Source organism: Manis pentadactyla, chromosome 1 (assembly GCF_030020395.1).
Source record: "Manis pentadactyla isolate mManPen7 chromosome 1, mManPen7.hap1, whole genome shotgun sequence".
In the NCBI taxonomy this organism is placed as follows: Eukaryota; Metazoa; Chordata; class Mammalia; order Pholidota; family Manidae; genus Manis; species Manis pentadactyla.
This window is the reverse complement of record NC_080019.1, coordinates 3,827,606-3,842,534: the sequence shown is the minus strand read 5'-3', so window position 1 is coordinate 3,842,534 and position 14,929 is coordinate 3,827,606. Positions and strand designations below refer to the sequence as shown.

The following is a 14,929-nucleotide window of genomic DNA, read 5'->3' as shown; positions in this document are numbered from 1 at the left end:
TTGGGGCTCCAAGCGACCTTTTCCCAGTAAGCCTTTCAGTCACGCAGCCTCTCCGTTCCTAACACGGCTTGTCATTTCCACTGCTGACATGTTTCCCACCTGGGCGACGATTACCATAACCTGCTAACTGGCCCAGCCACCCTGGGCTTTTCTGTGCTCGGTGCTGTCTTTCTTTATAGCAGGAGACTATCCTACCTGAAGGGCGGTGTTGGGTCATATCCCCTTGCTTAGTATCTTCAATGGGTTTCCACTGCTTATCAAATTAAGGAAGAATCTCAGCAGTAAAGGCCGTCTTCCCCACCTGCTCGGATGTCCTTGCTCAGCCTGTCAGGTTCTGCTAAGCTGTGCTCCTAACCGTTTCCTGGACACACCTGTCTTCCCACCTTGGCATATCTGCCTTTCTATTTGCGTAGAAGCCCCCTCCCCTCCCTTTATCTCTGCTTATTTGTATCATGCCCATCTTTCCGGTTCCACCTCAAACTCTACCTCCAGCGTGATGCCGCTTCTTAATCACAACTGAAAGCCATTCCACCTTCTTAGTGAATCCTGAGTTTACATTTCCATTCTAATCGACACCAAGTTCCCTGAGAACAAGGGCAGAGTGACTCCTCTTCTGTCCCTCAGTGCTAAGCTCTGGACCTTTCCAGTGAGAGGTAAAGAATGTCTGTTTAACTCAATGTGCGAGTTTTCTTTGGGGAAATTGGGGAGCGGGTGCTGCACTCCCATGTCAGTCTGAGGACAGTTACTGCGCAGGGCCTTCTTCTGTCCTGAATCATCCTGTCCCACTGTGATAAAGCCTAGCTACGTCAGTGGCTGGGCAAAAGTGGTTCCAGCACCAAAGGGCTTCCATAACAAAAGGCTCTGATGTGCCCACAGCCTGGGGGCTGGGGCGGAGGAGGAGGTACATTCCATCCTGAAACCACTGCTCTAAGAGCTGAGCCATGTAAATATGCAGCAAGCCTGGAGCTTGCAATTTGCCTTATTTCACCCAAAAGGCATATACTTTTGTTAGTTTTAATAATTTAAAGAGAAATGAATTCAACAGTTTTTATCCCAAAAGAAACCAGCCTTACCCAAAAGTCACTAAATACTTGGAAAACTGCACTTGTTTAAATGAAATGTTACCTTGTATGAAATCTCAAAGTTTTCACCACCCCAAATCTGGAGACCTGGATCGTAGAGACCCAGTTCAAAGAAGAATTCTCGTTCAATGGCAAATAACCCGCCAGCCATGGCTGGGGACCTGAGAAAAAGAAACACCGCAGTAACTGTTAAAGGCGGGGCCCCCGATATCCCGCCACCACAGACAGCAAGCCTTTTTGGGACACAGTCTAAGTAATGCACAGAAGAGACTAAAATGATGGCCAAACATTAAGAAATTATAAAGACTTCACAAAACAATCTGTTCATAATTCCCTAATTTACTAACACTTCCAGCTGAAATCCAACTACAGTTCTTTATAAATTGAGGGGCTGCACGCTTTTGCCCTTAGAGGGCGCTTTGGTTCCTCTGTTGATTTAAAAATTAAGATTTGAGCGTTCGTTAGAGTAGAATTTCTCTTCACTCCTAAACATACTGAGCCGTACAGCCGTGGTCTGCCAACGGCTCCTGCAATGATTTATGAGTCATTCTGGGATGAGCGAAACCATGCACCGTGGAAGTAGTCTGTCATTCTTTAATTTTATAGCCCAGGGGCTTGCCAGCTAAGGGTGTAAATCATCACTCAACAGCCGCAGTTCATTCAGAGTTTGCAAACGTGGCCCAGAAACGACATGGGAGAACCGGACGGCTGTTTACTGGGTCAGGAGGCGGGCATGCAGAAGGGCACTCTGTCCTGCCTCTCAAACGGCATCTCGAACTGGGTTCTTTTTAGGGAAGAGAGAAGAAAGATTTGGTAGCTTTTTTGGGACAAGCCATTGCCATCACTACGAGAAACGGTAGGGGGATCCCTTTGACCCTCCCCTCGCTTGGCCCCGCTCCACCCCTCCGGTCAGTCGCTAGGGCGTCAGGTTCTCGATCCGAGCGCTGCGCTGGGTGCCTGCGCCCTCTTCACGCCCGAAAGCCAACCTACCGCTAATCCCTGTTGACTCTACCTCGAAACCACATCTCGACTCTACTTCTTTCCCACTTCACTGCTCCCATCCTAGGGCAGCCACTACAGCCTGGGCGGCCGCGGGAAGGCCCTGACTCGAGTCCTCTATTCTGTCCCAGCCCCGGGCGGGCCCTCGGCCCCGTCTCCGGGCTCAGCTGGCTCCTGGGCTCGGGCTGCTCTGCTCGCGCCTGGCCCGCGCCGACCTCCCTGCCGTTCTGGGCCTGCCCTCGTGCTGCGCCCTCTCCCGGAATGTCCTTGCTTCTCCGTGGGGTGGGCTCCTTAGCCGCAGAGTCGGCCTCAGTGGCACTTAGACAGGGGGCTGTTCAGAGCCTCCGGCCGGACCTGCTGCCTCCCAGAAACCCCACGCACCCATGCTTCTTCCTCACAGCCTTGCTGTGGCAGTTACCTGTGCAGTTACCCATTTAATTCCCGGCTAAGCCACTGTATTTTAAGCCCCATGAGAGAACTTATCTTCTAAAAATCTATCCCCAGAAAATAGTGCCTGGCACATAGTAAGTACTCATTAAATATCTGTTACGTGGACAAATAATGAGTCAAATGACATTTTCGGAAAATCGCACTGGGGGAAAGTCATTGTCATATGCCTTTGCTTTTTAAGGTCTGCTGCCTAACCCGCAAAATAGCACTTCGTTGTATTTTCATGTCGTATTCACTTAACAGTCATCTAAAATTACTCTGTTATACCTATGCCTTTTGATCTCTGAATATATTCTCGCTCATCTCAGCATATATTTGAAAATGCACCTTACCATGCACACCAGTGAGTTAAAGGGGAACCTCCCTTAAATTTCCCTAGCCCACCTAACCAAAAATGTCTTACTAGCCCATGGAATTCGCAGAAATCCATGTAATCGCTACCCTATTTTCCTCTCCCAGAATTATTTGTTAGGTTAAGCAGGTGAGCAGTAAATTCCTACACTATTTTAAAAAAGAACTTTAAAAGGAATTTGGAAAATGTCAATCAAAGCTTAAAGTCCTATAATTTCCTTACGTTTGCCATTTCAGTGCCTTGCTACTATGACATGCCCACATCCCAGCAGCGTTTGATGGCATGGAACACCTTCCCCACACGCAGGTCTGACATTATCAGCAGTGTGACAGGGAGAGACACAAGGAGCAGAACCGTAAGACCAGGAAAATAAAAACAGACACATTCAGAAGCCTACGCTAACATCTGAACAGGTATTTCCTTCGGGGTCACTCTTCTGAAAGACAGTAAAATGTGCCCATTATAAGACCAAAAGAACAGAGTGGCATAAATTGTTCTATTTGAAGAGCCACAAGAAGGGACAAAAGCTGATTTTGGGTGAGTGTCCTTTTAATCATACACTCTGTTGAGAGGGAAGTATCATAAAGGATTCTCTGTACCATTTTCCACCATCATGTATTTTTCTTCATCAGACTGAACTGGTACAAAATTAGTATTTAGGTGTTAGTACATAAAACAAGAGGAAGGAAACAAAACAAAAAAATCTCTTGCTACTGCCTTTCATTGTTAACATAACACCTAAGGCATCAAAGTGGGTATAAATCTTGGATAGTAAGTAATTCATGCATTTTTAATTTACCAAGTGATTGTGGTCAAAAGTACAAAATTCAGTGTCTCGTTTAATTGGACTGGATGGCAAAGATTCTCTTTCGTTCACTTACATGTGGGACTAATGTCACAGCACACTCCCCTGCCGCCCGCCCCCTCCCCCATGGAGTTTGCGTTTATAGAAGAAGCAGTTACAAAGCAGCAGATGTGAATTCAAACCTCTGAAACAGTGCAAAGAAGGAGCCCCTTTCAGAATCTGAGAGCATCTTATAGTTTTAATAACAACTATTGGAGCTTGGCAAGAGGTTAATAGGTTAGCAGCCACTGGAGGAAAGAAGAACAGGTAAGCGATTTAGTGATTACCGATACGGTTCAGTTTTTGTCTTTCTCATTCTCTTCTCGCGAGGGGTCAGAGGCACCCGCTTCCAGAGCATACTCCAGTCCCATGCTCCTCGGGCGTACCCGTCTTCGTCACCACCCCCTTGGGGCACAATCTCATATGTGTTGCCACTTATGACATCTATAATCGGCACAGTGCAAATGGTTCTGGGTGATGTTGATGGTAGAAAAGATGAAATGGGAGGGTGTGTAGGGCCCCCAGGTGTTTAAACGAGCACATGGGGAAGGAAAAGAGAAGTACTTAGATATACACACTCGATGTAAGAAAATAAAGTAGTCATCTTTACCGATAAGGTTCAGTTTTATGTTTTCGTTTGGCCTTTTCCTTGTGGCTTAGAGGAATACGCTTCCACAGTAAACTCCAGTCCCAGGCCCCTCTGGCAAAGCCATCTTCATCCCCACCTTGCTGTGGCTCAATGGAATAATCATTCCCATCTATGTAATCTATTAGAGGCACAGTACATGCAGTTCTGAAACATTTACAGAAAATGAAAACGCATTTAAGAACCCAAAACTGGCTAGCGCAGCATGCCTGACTGAATTCCCTCATTTCATTGTCGATTTGTTTTAACTAGAGGACTTTCATATTTAATGAGAAACAGAAGTAAATGAAACCTCTTTAAAAGTCAAGGAGGCTATTTTTGTAAAGGAAGGACAGGGAGACATTTCCATCCACTCACAGACAGATGTCAGGGACAAAGAGCCACCACGTCTTTGAGCTTAGTAGCATTTTCTCATTTTCACTGCGGTCCTACAAGCAACTTTCTCTTGGCAATTTTGTGTTATTTGTAAGACTTTCCTGCCAATTATTTCCCTATTGTCCTTCCATTAAAAAAAAATGTGTGTATGCGTGTGTGTATAAAAAGATAATACTGGCTACACTTCTTGGCAGTTTTCACAATTGTGAAAATCTTTTCTCTGTACTTTTATAGGACTTTTACTTGATCTTATTTTCCAACTCCTATTATTGCAAAAAATAGCTCTCATTGAAAAACAAAATACTGTTTTATACTCCTGCTTCTTAAAAAAACGAGAAGAGAATCCCTCAAAGCGTGCTGCACAACTTAAGGAGTAGCCTGAGAAACTGGAGCAAAAACGATCCTTCGTATTTGGGCTTCCTGAAGATGCTGGTACTCTGACTAATCAGGTGTGGAGTCGGCTCCACAAAGGTGAGTTGCTACCCTGCTGCTTGTTTTAATGGTCATCTTATCAGAAAAGATATTAAAGTGCATTTCCTAAAGGGGAGACTACAGCTTTTCATAACCACATTTAGGTGCTTCTTAGATGTTCAGAAATGAAGGACAAGAGAAAAACCCTTAGAGCTTAGAATTAGGCTATGGGGGAAGTAGACTTGCGAAAGGTGCTTTGTTCCCTCGATGCAGCCCCCACGGGCAGTGGGGGGACCACCTGGGATACATGCGCCCCGGGGCCCTGTGAAGGCCCTTCCTTACCACCCTGGAGGCCTGCTGCTTTCCACCTGGAGGGGAAGCTCTGATATCTTTCCTCTGTCTCATGATTCTCAGATTTCTAAATAGTGGTACAGTCCAGGGTGTCCCAGAGAGACCCTGTTTGGTAGTCTACCATCTGTCTGATCGGGGGCAAACTGACTCATTTCTCTAGGTCTCAGTCTCCCCTTTGGTACCATGTAGCTAGTATCTCTCCCGCAGGGCCGCTGTGAGGTCAGGTCAGACCGCACGTGAGAATGTGTGTGACAGTCCTACACGTGAGATCCTCCAGGGAGTAAATCCTCCGAGGTTCTCTGACTCACCCCTCACCACAGGGACACACCTCACCTCCCTAGACTCTGAAATGGTCAAAATTCTGGACTAAAAGCCAGGAAAGGCTTTTGGAAATAGATGAACACTGCCTTTCTTTTTTCAGACATTTCTGAAATGGAAGGAGGATCACATTTCCATGGGAGGGTCGTGTACTGCCAGACTCTGAAGTTTCTGTAGGAAGCCACAGCCCTGACACGAGTACCAGCGGGTCCTTACTCTCTCAAATGCCTAATAAAAGGGCATTAAAAAGCCAAGAGGTATAATCTCAGGTCTTTAGACCTGTTAGGGCAGTGGACAGGGAACAGATTATGTCACTCTTAGAGCAAGCTTTTCGAGACAGCCAAGTGTCTTCAGTAACCCAGCCACAAGAGGATTCCCCAGGGAGCACCCCTAGGTGCTGTTCCCAACCACCTGACCCCCTGCATCTGAACCAGCCCACAGTGGGAGTCTGGTTCCCTGGGAAACAACTAACGGAGTAACTCTCAGAACCCCTCATTTGATGCTCTGCATGGGATTGGAATCAAGAGATCAAGGATATTATTTGTCCTTCTAGGATGAGGTTTGCTTTTCAACCAGGAAAGGAAAAAAAGTAAGGAAATGTTACCTGTCCTTAGATATGGGGGCTACAAGTGGTGCATACCAGTTAACTGCCACCTCACAGTGGGCGTCAAGGTATATCAAAACCTTAAAAAAAAAGAGGCGGGGTGAAAGAACACTCCTCATATGTGGTACATCATATATCACACACAACTTAACGTTAAAGGGTATATAAATTATCATTAGAGTCAATGCTGACATATAACCTGTACGTTTAACACTGCGTTTTCACTTCAATTAAAACAAAAAGCAAAAACCCCAAAGGGTACTTGAGAACGTATATGAGCTTTTACTTCCCATACCCCAAATGTTGACCCTGAAGATATACACGTTCCCTACCTGTCCCAGTTTAGCCTTCTGGGCTCCGATGCTTCGTGCTTGAATTAAACCTTCTCTTCTTTCGTTTCGAAATACCTTCACTAGGCCATTCCACAGCTTAATATAGTCATCTAGCTTTCCTTTTAAGTGTTCTGTGAAGTAAACAATTCAATCATCATTACAGATTATATTTACGTATATAAACCAATTCACTATTACTTGTCTCAAGAAACAGAGATAGGTAACAGGTACTTCATCAGTAATTTCATACAGACAGACTGAATGTTTAATCTGTAGGAAAGTAAGGTGAAGTGTACTGAGTTTAATTTTGAGCTGAATGCCTAGAGAGAACTGGTTAGCCTCAGAATTATCAAACATCTCTCTAAACATTAAATAAATGACTGCCAGTTGACATGAAAACTTAAAATCGCATGTTAATGTCCTATCTAAAAGTTTTCAGGCACAGTAACTTTTTTTTGGCAGAAGTAATAATGGTTCAGGATTTCTGAAGATACACTATCCTACAAATAACATCATATGACTTGATTGGAATCTATTCTGGGTATAGGTTAACATTTGTTTCTGAACCAACTTTCTCCTACTCCAAACTGTGTTGAAGGTTCTAGTCTTGGTATGATTAATATACTCTCCTTAAGTTGCCAAATAATAAAGATCCCATTTTCTCTGTATTTTAAGCATCAACAAATCTACGTATATATGCACCTATAATTTATAGACTATATATGTATGAAATACACATTATATATGCACATATAAAATTTATACATAATAAATACATTTACATATGTATTTGAGATCTGGTAGAAGAAATTCTACCTAGACACACTTGCTGAAGCTTCGTACTTGGCTTCCCAGTTGCAAACGAATAGTTTCTGTTTGCGATCACTCTGAGCCCATGAAATTGCCTCATCAGAGCCACGGACTGGCTCCTGGATGCTTAACAATGTTAGTTGAGGGTCACAAAGATTATTTTCAAGTTGTTTACCATTTGGGCCCATGAGCGTATCAACAACAAAATATCTCTGTTTAGTGATGAACTAGTGGTTAAATGGGCAAATCAGACAGTACACTTAATAGTTTATCATTTTTAGGGAGCATATAATTAGCAAGACACCCACACATGGGTATTCAGAATTAAGAAGGAAAATACCTCTTTTTTCTATTTTGGCATCCAGTTTGAATAAAATAATCATGAATAATGTTCTCATGCTGAATTATATTGCCTCGTCCAGACAAATCTAGGTAATTCTCCCTTTGAGTGTTTTTAAGCAAACCTTTTTTGGTACAGTCCTGTTATTTCTTAAGGCCCTTTCTGAACTGCATTAAGTGCTTTTTGGATATGCAACCTAAGGAAACCTAAAATGAACTGTATGGCCAGGAACAAGCTGACAACCTGCCCTGCAAATTCAGCCTCTGGGTGAAGCGGCCCCCAGGGGAGGCTGGTGGAGCCAGCTCCGGCCTCCAGGGGCTCTCCACTGGGGCAGGCGGTGTGCAAGGTCAAGGTAGCCCCCGTCTCCCTCGGGGAGTTGGTGCCCCACCGGGCTCCAGGGATGCTGCCCGGGCGGAGGTCTGCAGCGAGGATGTGGGCCTGGCCCGGGGTAACCGTCGGGCCGCTGGCAGGCGCCTGCCTTCTCCTGGGCCCAGTCTGGCCTGGCACCTGGCGGGTGCACACCTGGAGAGCAGGGTGCTCCCTTTAAAGGCCCCACAGCTCGCTGAGAGACGACACTGAATTTTCTGGAAACGCAAGTGTTCCTATGAGCAGCCGGCTCCTTTGTGAGCCTTCATATTAGCACAGCATTTTGTCTTTAAAAGAAATGCTCAGTTTTACTCTCTGCATATGCCAGGGAAAGAACAAACCAAATTTGCACTCAAGTCATATTTACCAAACACTATGAAATTTTACTGAGGGTAGGGCTGATAGGTTTTGAGGTGGTTCTGAAATGGGGAAGATGAATGACCTTCTGTGCTTCTGTGGCCTCAACACACATCTCTGCAGGCTGCAGACAGCTAAGCAGCCTGCGTGTGACGGTGGCTTTGGCCCAGTGTTTCGCAGACTAAGTATCAGAGATGCGCAACAGAGGAACTGGTCACAAAACATTAAAATGGACAAAAAACCTAAAATTCTGGTCTCCTTCAGTGGGGCCAAGCAGTTTTTTAGATGTGAACGCCTTTTGGTGTACCTTCACTTTTTCTTTTTTTTTTTTGGATGTGCTAAGTTTTACTTGTATTAGCAACATATGGCTTCTTAAAATCAGTACAATCATAGACAAGAAGTTTCTCTGTTATTTTTGTAGATTTAAATTTTTCTACATCTAAAATACATTGCTGGTACTAACATTAGCACTTTGAAACATGTTTTCAAATATTTACCTTGAGACAGGGATAGTATTCTTAACAAAAGCCTTCCTGTCACAGAAATTTGCAATGAACATGTCTGAGCTAAAGGCATTTGATATGCCTAAAAATGGTAGTTACACATTCTCCAGTATAATTAAAAATGGTTAGTTGAAAAAAAGTGATTGGTTGCACAAAGATGAGGGGGAAGGAAACAGGCTGGGTTTGTTTCTTCTCCATGCTCACTTACGTGTGCAAGATCAGGATTCTGTCCTGTCCTTGTAAAGACAGCAGAGGCTCACCTAGGCCACGAGAGTTCTCAGTCAGGTTTTGGGGGAAGCTTCTGTAAAGCCAGTCTGAGGTATTTTCCTGCTATTCATTGTTCTGCCTTCACTTCTAATGTGACATTCAGTGGTATCACCACTTGTACACAAACATTCTCTGCAAAATTACTCACCAAAAGGCAAATACCCTGTTATTTAGTGGTCTGAGCAATTTGGTCAGCTTTTCAAAGGATCCAATTCAGATCTGTTCAACTCATTCATAAGATATATTCAGCTTATAATAATAATGGATCTTTTAAGAAAAAAAGTGTTAGCTTAAAAAATCTGCTTTAGTGCAAAATCCCTGCTCCACTCACTTGCCAAGGTGAGCTAAGACTGATGTCTTCCCGAATGCCAGAAGAGCTGGACCCTTCAAAGGAATACAAAGTAAGGCACAACTCCCTTTTATTTAATATACTAGATCAAATACAGAAAACAAAATAAGCCTTAGTAGATGCTTTCTGTTGTAAATAAAAACAGTCCCTGGTTTCTGGTCAGATTCAAAAATGGGAATCATCATTCAGATGCAAAATACAGGCTATTAAATAAATACACAGAGATTTCAGTTTGACAACTATGGATGGAGCATCAGGTAGCATTACAATATACATGCAATTGCATTTTTTCAATCATTTACCCCTATGACTAAATTTTTGCAAAATCTAAGGAATTAGTATAATGCAAGGGAGTGGTTAAATACAGCACTTAGGAGCCCACAGATTGGATCCAGCTGTCAACTACTACCTATGTGATTGTCGTCAAGTTACTTAACAGGTCTGAGCCTCATGCACAGAATGGAGATAATAACAATATATCCATCACAAGGATTATGGTCAGGGTTAAACAAACTCATAGCACATACAATGACTGGCTCAGTGCCAACTTGTTGATAACATGCTATCAGTAGATGCTACCTATTAGTTTTTAAACACTAATTATTTTGAAATCACATTTTGGCAATTACTCATGATTAACTTATTCTATAGACAAAACAGCAATTCCAAGGCTATTACCTTTATTACTGAAATCATCAATTAACACAATTTCTGCTAAATATTTCCTTGGAGTCCTTTTAATCACACTGTGGACCGTTCTCATGAGGGTCGACCATCCTTCATTGTGGAAGACGATGACGACACTGGACGTGAGCAGGTTTTCATCATAATGCCAATACCTGCACCTGCAAGAGGAAGATGTCATGTTTACTGGGAGGAACTCTGTGACGCCTGCTCCCAAGCATACAATCATTATGTTTTCTGATGAGATTAAATATTATTGGCTTAATAACATAAGCAAATGAAACAGAAGCTTTTATATTGTAACAGAAAGACAAGAGAGAGAGAGAGAAGCTGGTAGGAGATGAAGCTGCTCACAGACAAAGCCACTCCCTAACCAACAGCACTCACTGTGCGACAGAACTAATTGGTGAGTGCTTCTCAGCTGCGGAGGCTTAAGGTATCATTTACAGCTATCAGGTCTTTCTTTTTTTCTTTTTTTTTAATGACTTAATCTCAGTTTATTTTCCTTTTCAAAATTGGAGCTTCTGGAGCAAAGGATTTCTTTCACTTGCTGTGAACAAACCCCTGTATAACTGTGTTTGAAAGTTGGCGGGTTCCACTAGGCTTAACATTCAGGGGGTAAAAAAACAGCCTGGCTTGTGGCATGTAGCAGACATTCAAAAATTAACTCTTGAATGAATGAGCCAAGTCCTAATAATGCTTAGTGTTAACAGATAGGCTGAAAGAGGATCTCCACCTATTTTACTCAAAACAGTTTGAAAGGACTACAGTGGAATAGTTGCCAGGAGCCTTTCATCATTGGAAGGAAAATTTAAAAAATGGCCTGATGGAGGCTCCAGGAGCCAGGGAAGGTTCTGTGAGTTTCTCAGAAGCATATGCATACATACATATAATGCACAGACATATGCATGTACATGCACACACACATATGTGTATTTGTTTATCTGGTATTTTTTTTTAATCACAAAGCTTTTCATGAAGCTGTAAATAAGCTTGTTCCCAAGATTAAATTTAAAGCCACACAAGCAATAACTAACATTAGCAGCTTGATAACCTATACCACCATTTAAAATAGTAACTGTTATCTAAATACAGCCTGGCCCAATACAGACAGGAACCATCTTTTTTCAGGTGTTTAATTCCTTTTCAAAATTGTTCTAAGTTGTCAGTATTCTTGGAGGTTGTTTTTATAGAAATGCAGACTGAGTCTGGTAATCCATTCAAACCTTTTTTTTTCCACCTGCATTTCTTCATTAGATGAGTATTAATCACCTATTATAAGAGTTCAAAATAATGAACAGATGGGAGATACAGGTCTTCTGGAGATATAATTAAAATATGAAAAACATAAGGAGAGACGCCAAGTCACAGAGCAGGGCATTGGCAGTGCCGCGGCAGGACGGGCACGTACTGAACCCGGAGTCAGCTCCATTCCATGGGCTTTACTGTCCTTGACTTGGTTGGCCTCCTGTCACCACTGTGAGGTTAGTGTTACCAGTGTCCCCATTTTACAGATGAGGGCCTGAGGCTCAGCATGACAGCTAGGGAGTAATGAAGCCTGGAAATACACCCCGGCTAGCTTGAGTTTGGAAGAAATCTTAAGCATAAAATAAAAGAGAAAGAACAAACAGTGAAACCTCAATATGAATGGGTAAGAACTGATATTGACACTGAATGTCATTTCAATACCAGGTACCCAGAGAGCACGCGGGGACTGATGGTGGCACCCCTGCCACCCTGCTCCCCGCCCTCTGCGGCCAGGACGTAGCCCCAGCGAGGGGACGGGAGGTGGGGTGTGGTGTCTGTAGGCAACACATCCGAAGTTGAGAGAGGCCAAAAGCTCTTCCGGAATGACAAGCTCAGGGCATAGCAGTGGAGGAACACAGATGTTGTAAGACGTGAGGAGACACTTCCGGAGCGACACTAACCCAGCAGATGTGTCTCATTTGGACGGGCAGGGATGACAGTCCTCCAACAGACTGTAACCCAGATGGAGGCCCGGAACACATTTTTCTTCCTCTGAGTCTAACCACTGGGATTAAAGCAGCGGAACTGGATGGGAAAAACAGCAATTTTGATTTACGACAGACACCGGGATCGATGAAAATACGTAAGACATGGAAGGAGATACGGGACTTGCTCTTTTCTAAGGCAAAAGATGAGAACTTGGGGAAACCAGCCAGATGGGACTTTGAACGGGAGACACAAAGGAGGTGGAATCACAGTGGGCTGAAGAGGGAGGAGGGGTGCCCACGAGGGCCGCTGTCCCCACTGTCCTAGGAATTCCCCATGGGGACAGCCTGAAGATCGGCGCGTGCTGCCCGAACTCACACACGGGAGCGGGGACAGCCTGCTGCCTCTCCTCCCGCCTGGACGCAGCCTGTCAGCAACCCAGCGATGCGGACTAGGTGGCGTGACAGTGACGACTCCTGCTGTGCGATTTCCCCATGTGCCCTAACACTTACAAAGCCAACACCACAACTTGTGCAAAACTCAAGCGCAGAAGTTCATGAAGTCAAGGTGAGAGTTCCCTCCCTTAGCTCTCCCCGACATGTCAGATCTCACCTCCTGGGGAAACTTGTTAAGAATTAGCTGTGTAATCTTCTAGATTTTTGCATGTTCTCATGCAGACATATAACGGATGTCTGTACATGTGTACAACGTATATGCAGATGCAAATGTATAGATTCTTCTTCCACGGTAGTATAGATTTATCTTATCATCTAATTCTTTTTAGTTACTGTGTAATATTCCAGAGTATGGCTGTTCCACAATTTATTTACCCGTCTCCTTACTGATGAGCATTTGAGTTGGGCCTACAGTACTGCTCCAGTGGTCATCCTATGCATGTGTGTCTAAGTCCTTTCTTACATGACACTCGGGCTGGAAAGTCACGAAGAACACGACCTCATCTGCTTTGCTCACCACAATCTAACATGTAATATAGCTGCTCCATATATATTTACTGAAGTGCTTCGGGGACATTTTTGAAATGCCTCTCGATGTATTTTCTTCTCTTGTAATGTCCACTCTCCACCCCACATTTCGTCTATGTTGAGGTTCCCTCAAGAGCGAGTAAGTCCGCGTGGCAGGTGGGGAGGCAGGAGGTTCCTCTCACAAGGAACGGGTGCAGACGCCTTCCCGGTGGGGAGAGGTGGCACATCTGAAGGGGACAAGACACTAGAACAGAGAAGAAAAGCAGATGGCACAGGGGACTAGGGCCTGGCCTCCATTCTGAACTTCCAGAGGGGACCACCCAGTCAGGGGGTGTCCGCAGCACAGAACAGAACTCCTGGCGCAGTGCAGTTAGGCGAGGCGGCGAGAGTGGGAGGCAGTCCCCTTCCCCACCCGCTTGGCTTTGGGATGAGCCAGAGAACCTAGAGGCCTCCTCGTGCTTTCAGCGGGGGCACGGCAGGGGGCTGAGAGCTAAGATCCCGGGGCTGCCCTGCGTCCCCACGGTGCAGGGGAGGGCGGCCGCGGCGGAGCGATGGGGTGAGGGCTGAAAGCCAGGGCCTGTCCGAGGGAGAGCCGAAGCGGTGGGGGGGGAGCCCGGCGGGGGGCCGGTGCGGGAGGGCAGCAGAGCTGGGCAGACGTCCCTACAGCAGGGGCACCGGCAGCGGGGAGGGAGGGCACGCAGTCCAAACCACAGGACGCTGACCCTGCCACCCGCGTGCTCCAGAAGGAAGGTGGAGAGGAGAGGGGAGCCAATGGAGCACAAAACAGCCCCGGACGAGGCAGAACCCGAGGCTGACTGGCCCGCCCGCAGGCCTTTAAGCCAAGAGACAGGGTTTCCTTTAATGACAATCCTCCCGGCGCGCCCCCCTCGGCCTGAAGGCAGGTTCGGGGGAGTTTCCTCCTTGGCAGCTTCTCGGCCCCGCTGAGGCTGAGCCCTGGGTCGGGGCGGAGCCACAGGCGAGCTGGCGACCCCCACAGCCTGCACGCGGAGCCCTGGGCGCTCACAGCAGCAGCCGCGGCTCGGAGGCCAGCCCCCACTGGGCGTCATTCTCCCACTTCACTGGCATGGTGCCTGTGATGCACTCTGAAAAGAAGGAAGGCCACCTGCGAGGAGAACGCCACATTCACACGCACGGGTGTTGGTACAGACCTTCGACTAATTTCTGCCCTCGGGCGCCTCGTGTTCCAAGACAGCTTAAAAGCCTCTAACATCAAGGACAGTAGCGCCTCATTCAGCTTCATCAGGGAACCGCCCTGGGCACAGATACATTCAGATTACAGGTTGGCAACGGTTAAAGCCGTGGTTATGGTTAAAGGAATCGCACAGAATGTTTGTATGGTGACTGTGTGCGCTGGGCGCTTAGTGTCAGAAGCAAAGATGGGAATAGTGCTCACAGTGACTTTCCTAGGACTTAGAGAGTAGATTTCAAAACCAAAAATGAAATGCCTGTGAATAATTCACTTGCATTCTCTCTGTGCCAGCTATGTTTTGATGATCTGTAGTCTGATAGAGAGCCTTGTTGTATTAAGACCT

General features: G+C 45.5%; 1 protein-coding gene across 5 annotated transcripts in view; it reads right to left on the bottom strand.

The window, feature by feature from the left end:
• Positions 1-14,929, bottom strand: part of GALNT7 (polypeptide N-acetylgalactosaminyltransferase 7) — a 100,215-nt gene that overhangs the window by 11,957 nt on the left and 73,329 nt on the right. For 3 of the 5 annotated variants that reach the window (XM_036889151.2, XM_036889149.2, XM_036889150.2), the window contains exons 3-8: positions 10,435-10,601; positions 6,765-6,895; positions 6,433-6,512; positions 4,338-4,520; positions 4,015-4,197; positions 1,126-1,243 (exon numbers count right to left, since the gene is read on the bottom strand). In XM_036889151.2, coding sequence (XP_036745046.1) covers positions 1,126-1,243; positions 4,015-4,197; positions 4,338-4,520; positions 6,433-6,512; positions 6,765-6,895; positions 10,435-10,601 — 862 coding nt within the window. The remainder of the gene's footprint in view (positions 1-1,125; positions 1,244-4,014; positions 4,198-4,337; positions 4,521-6,432; positions 6,513-6,764; positions 6,896-10,434; positions 10,602-14,929) is intronic. The other 2 variants (XM_036889153.2, XM_036889152.2) reach the window with 2 other exon arrangements.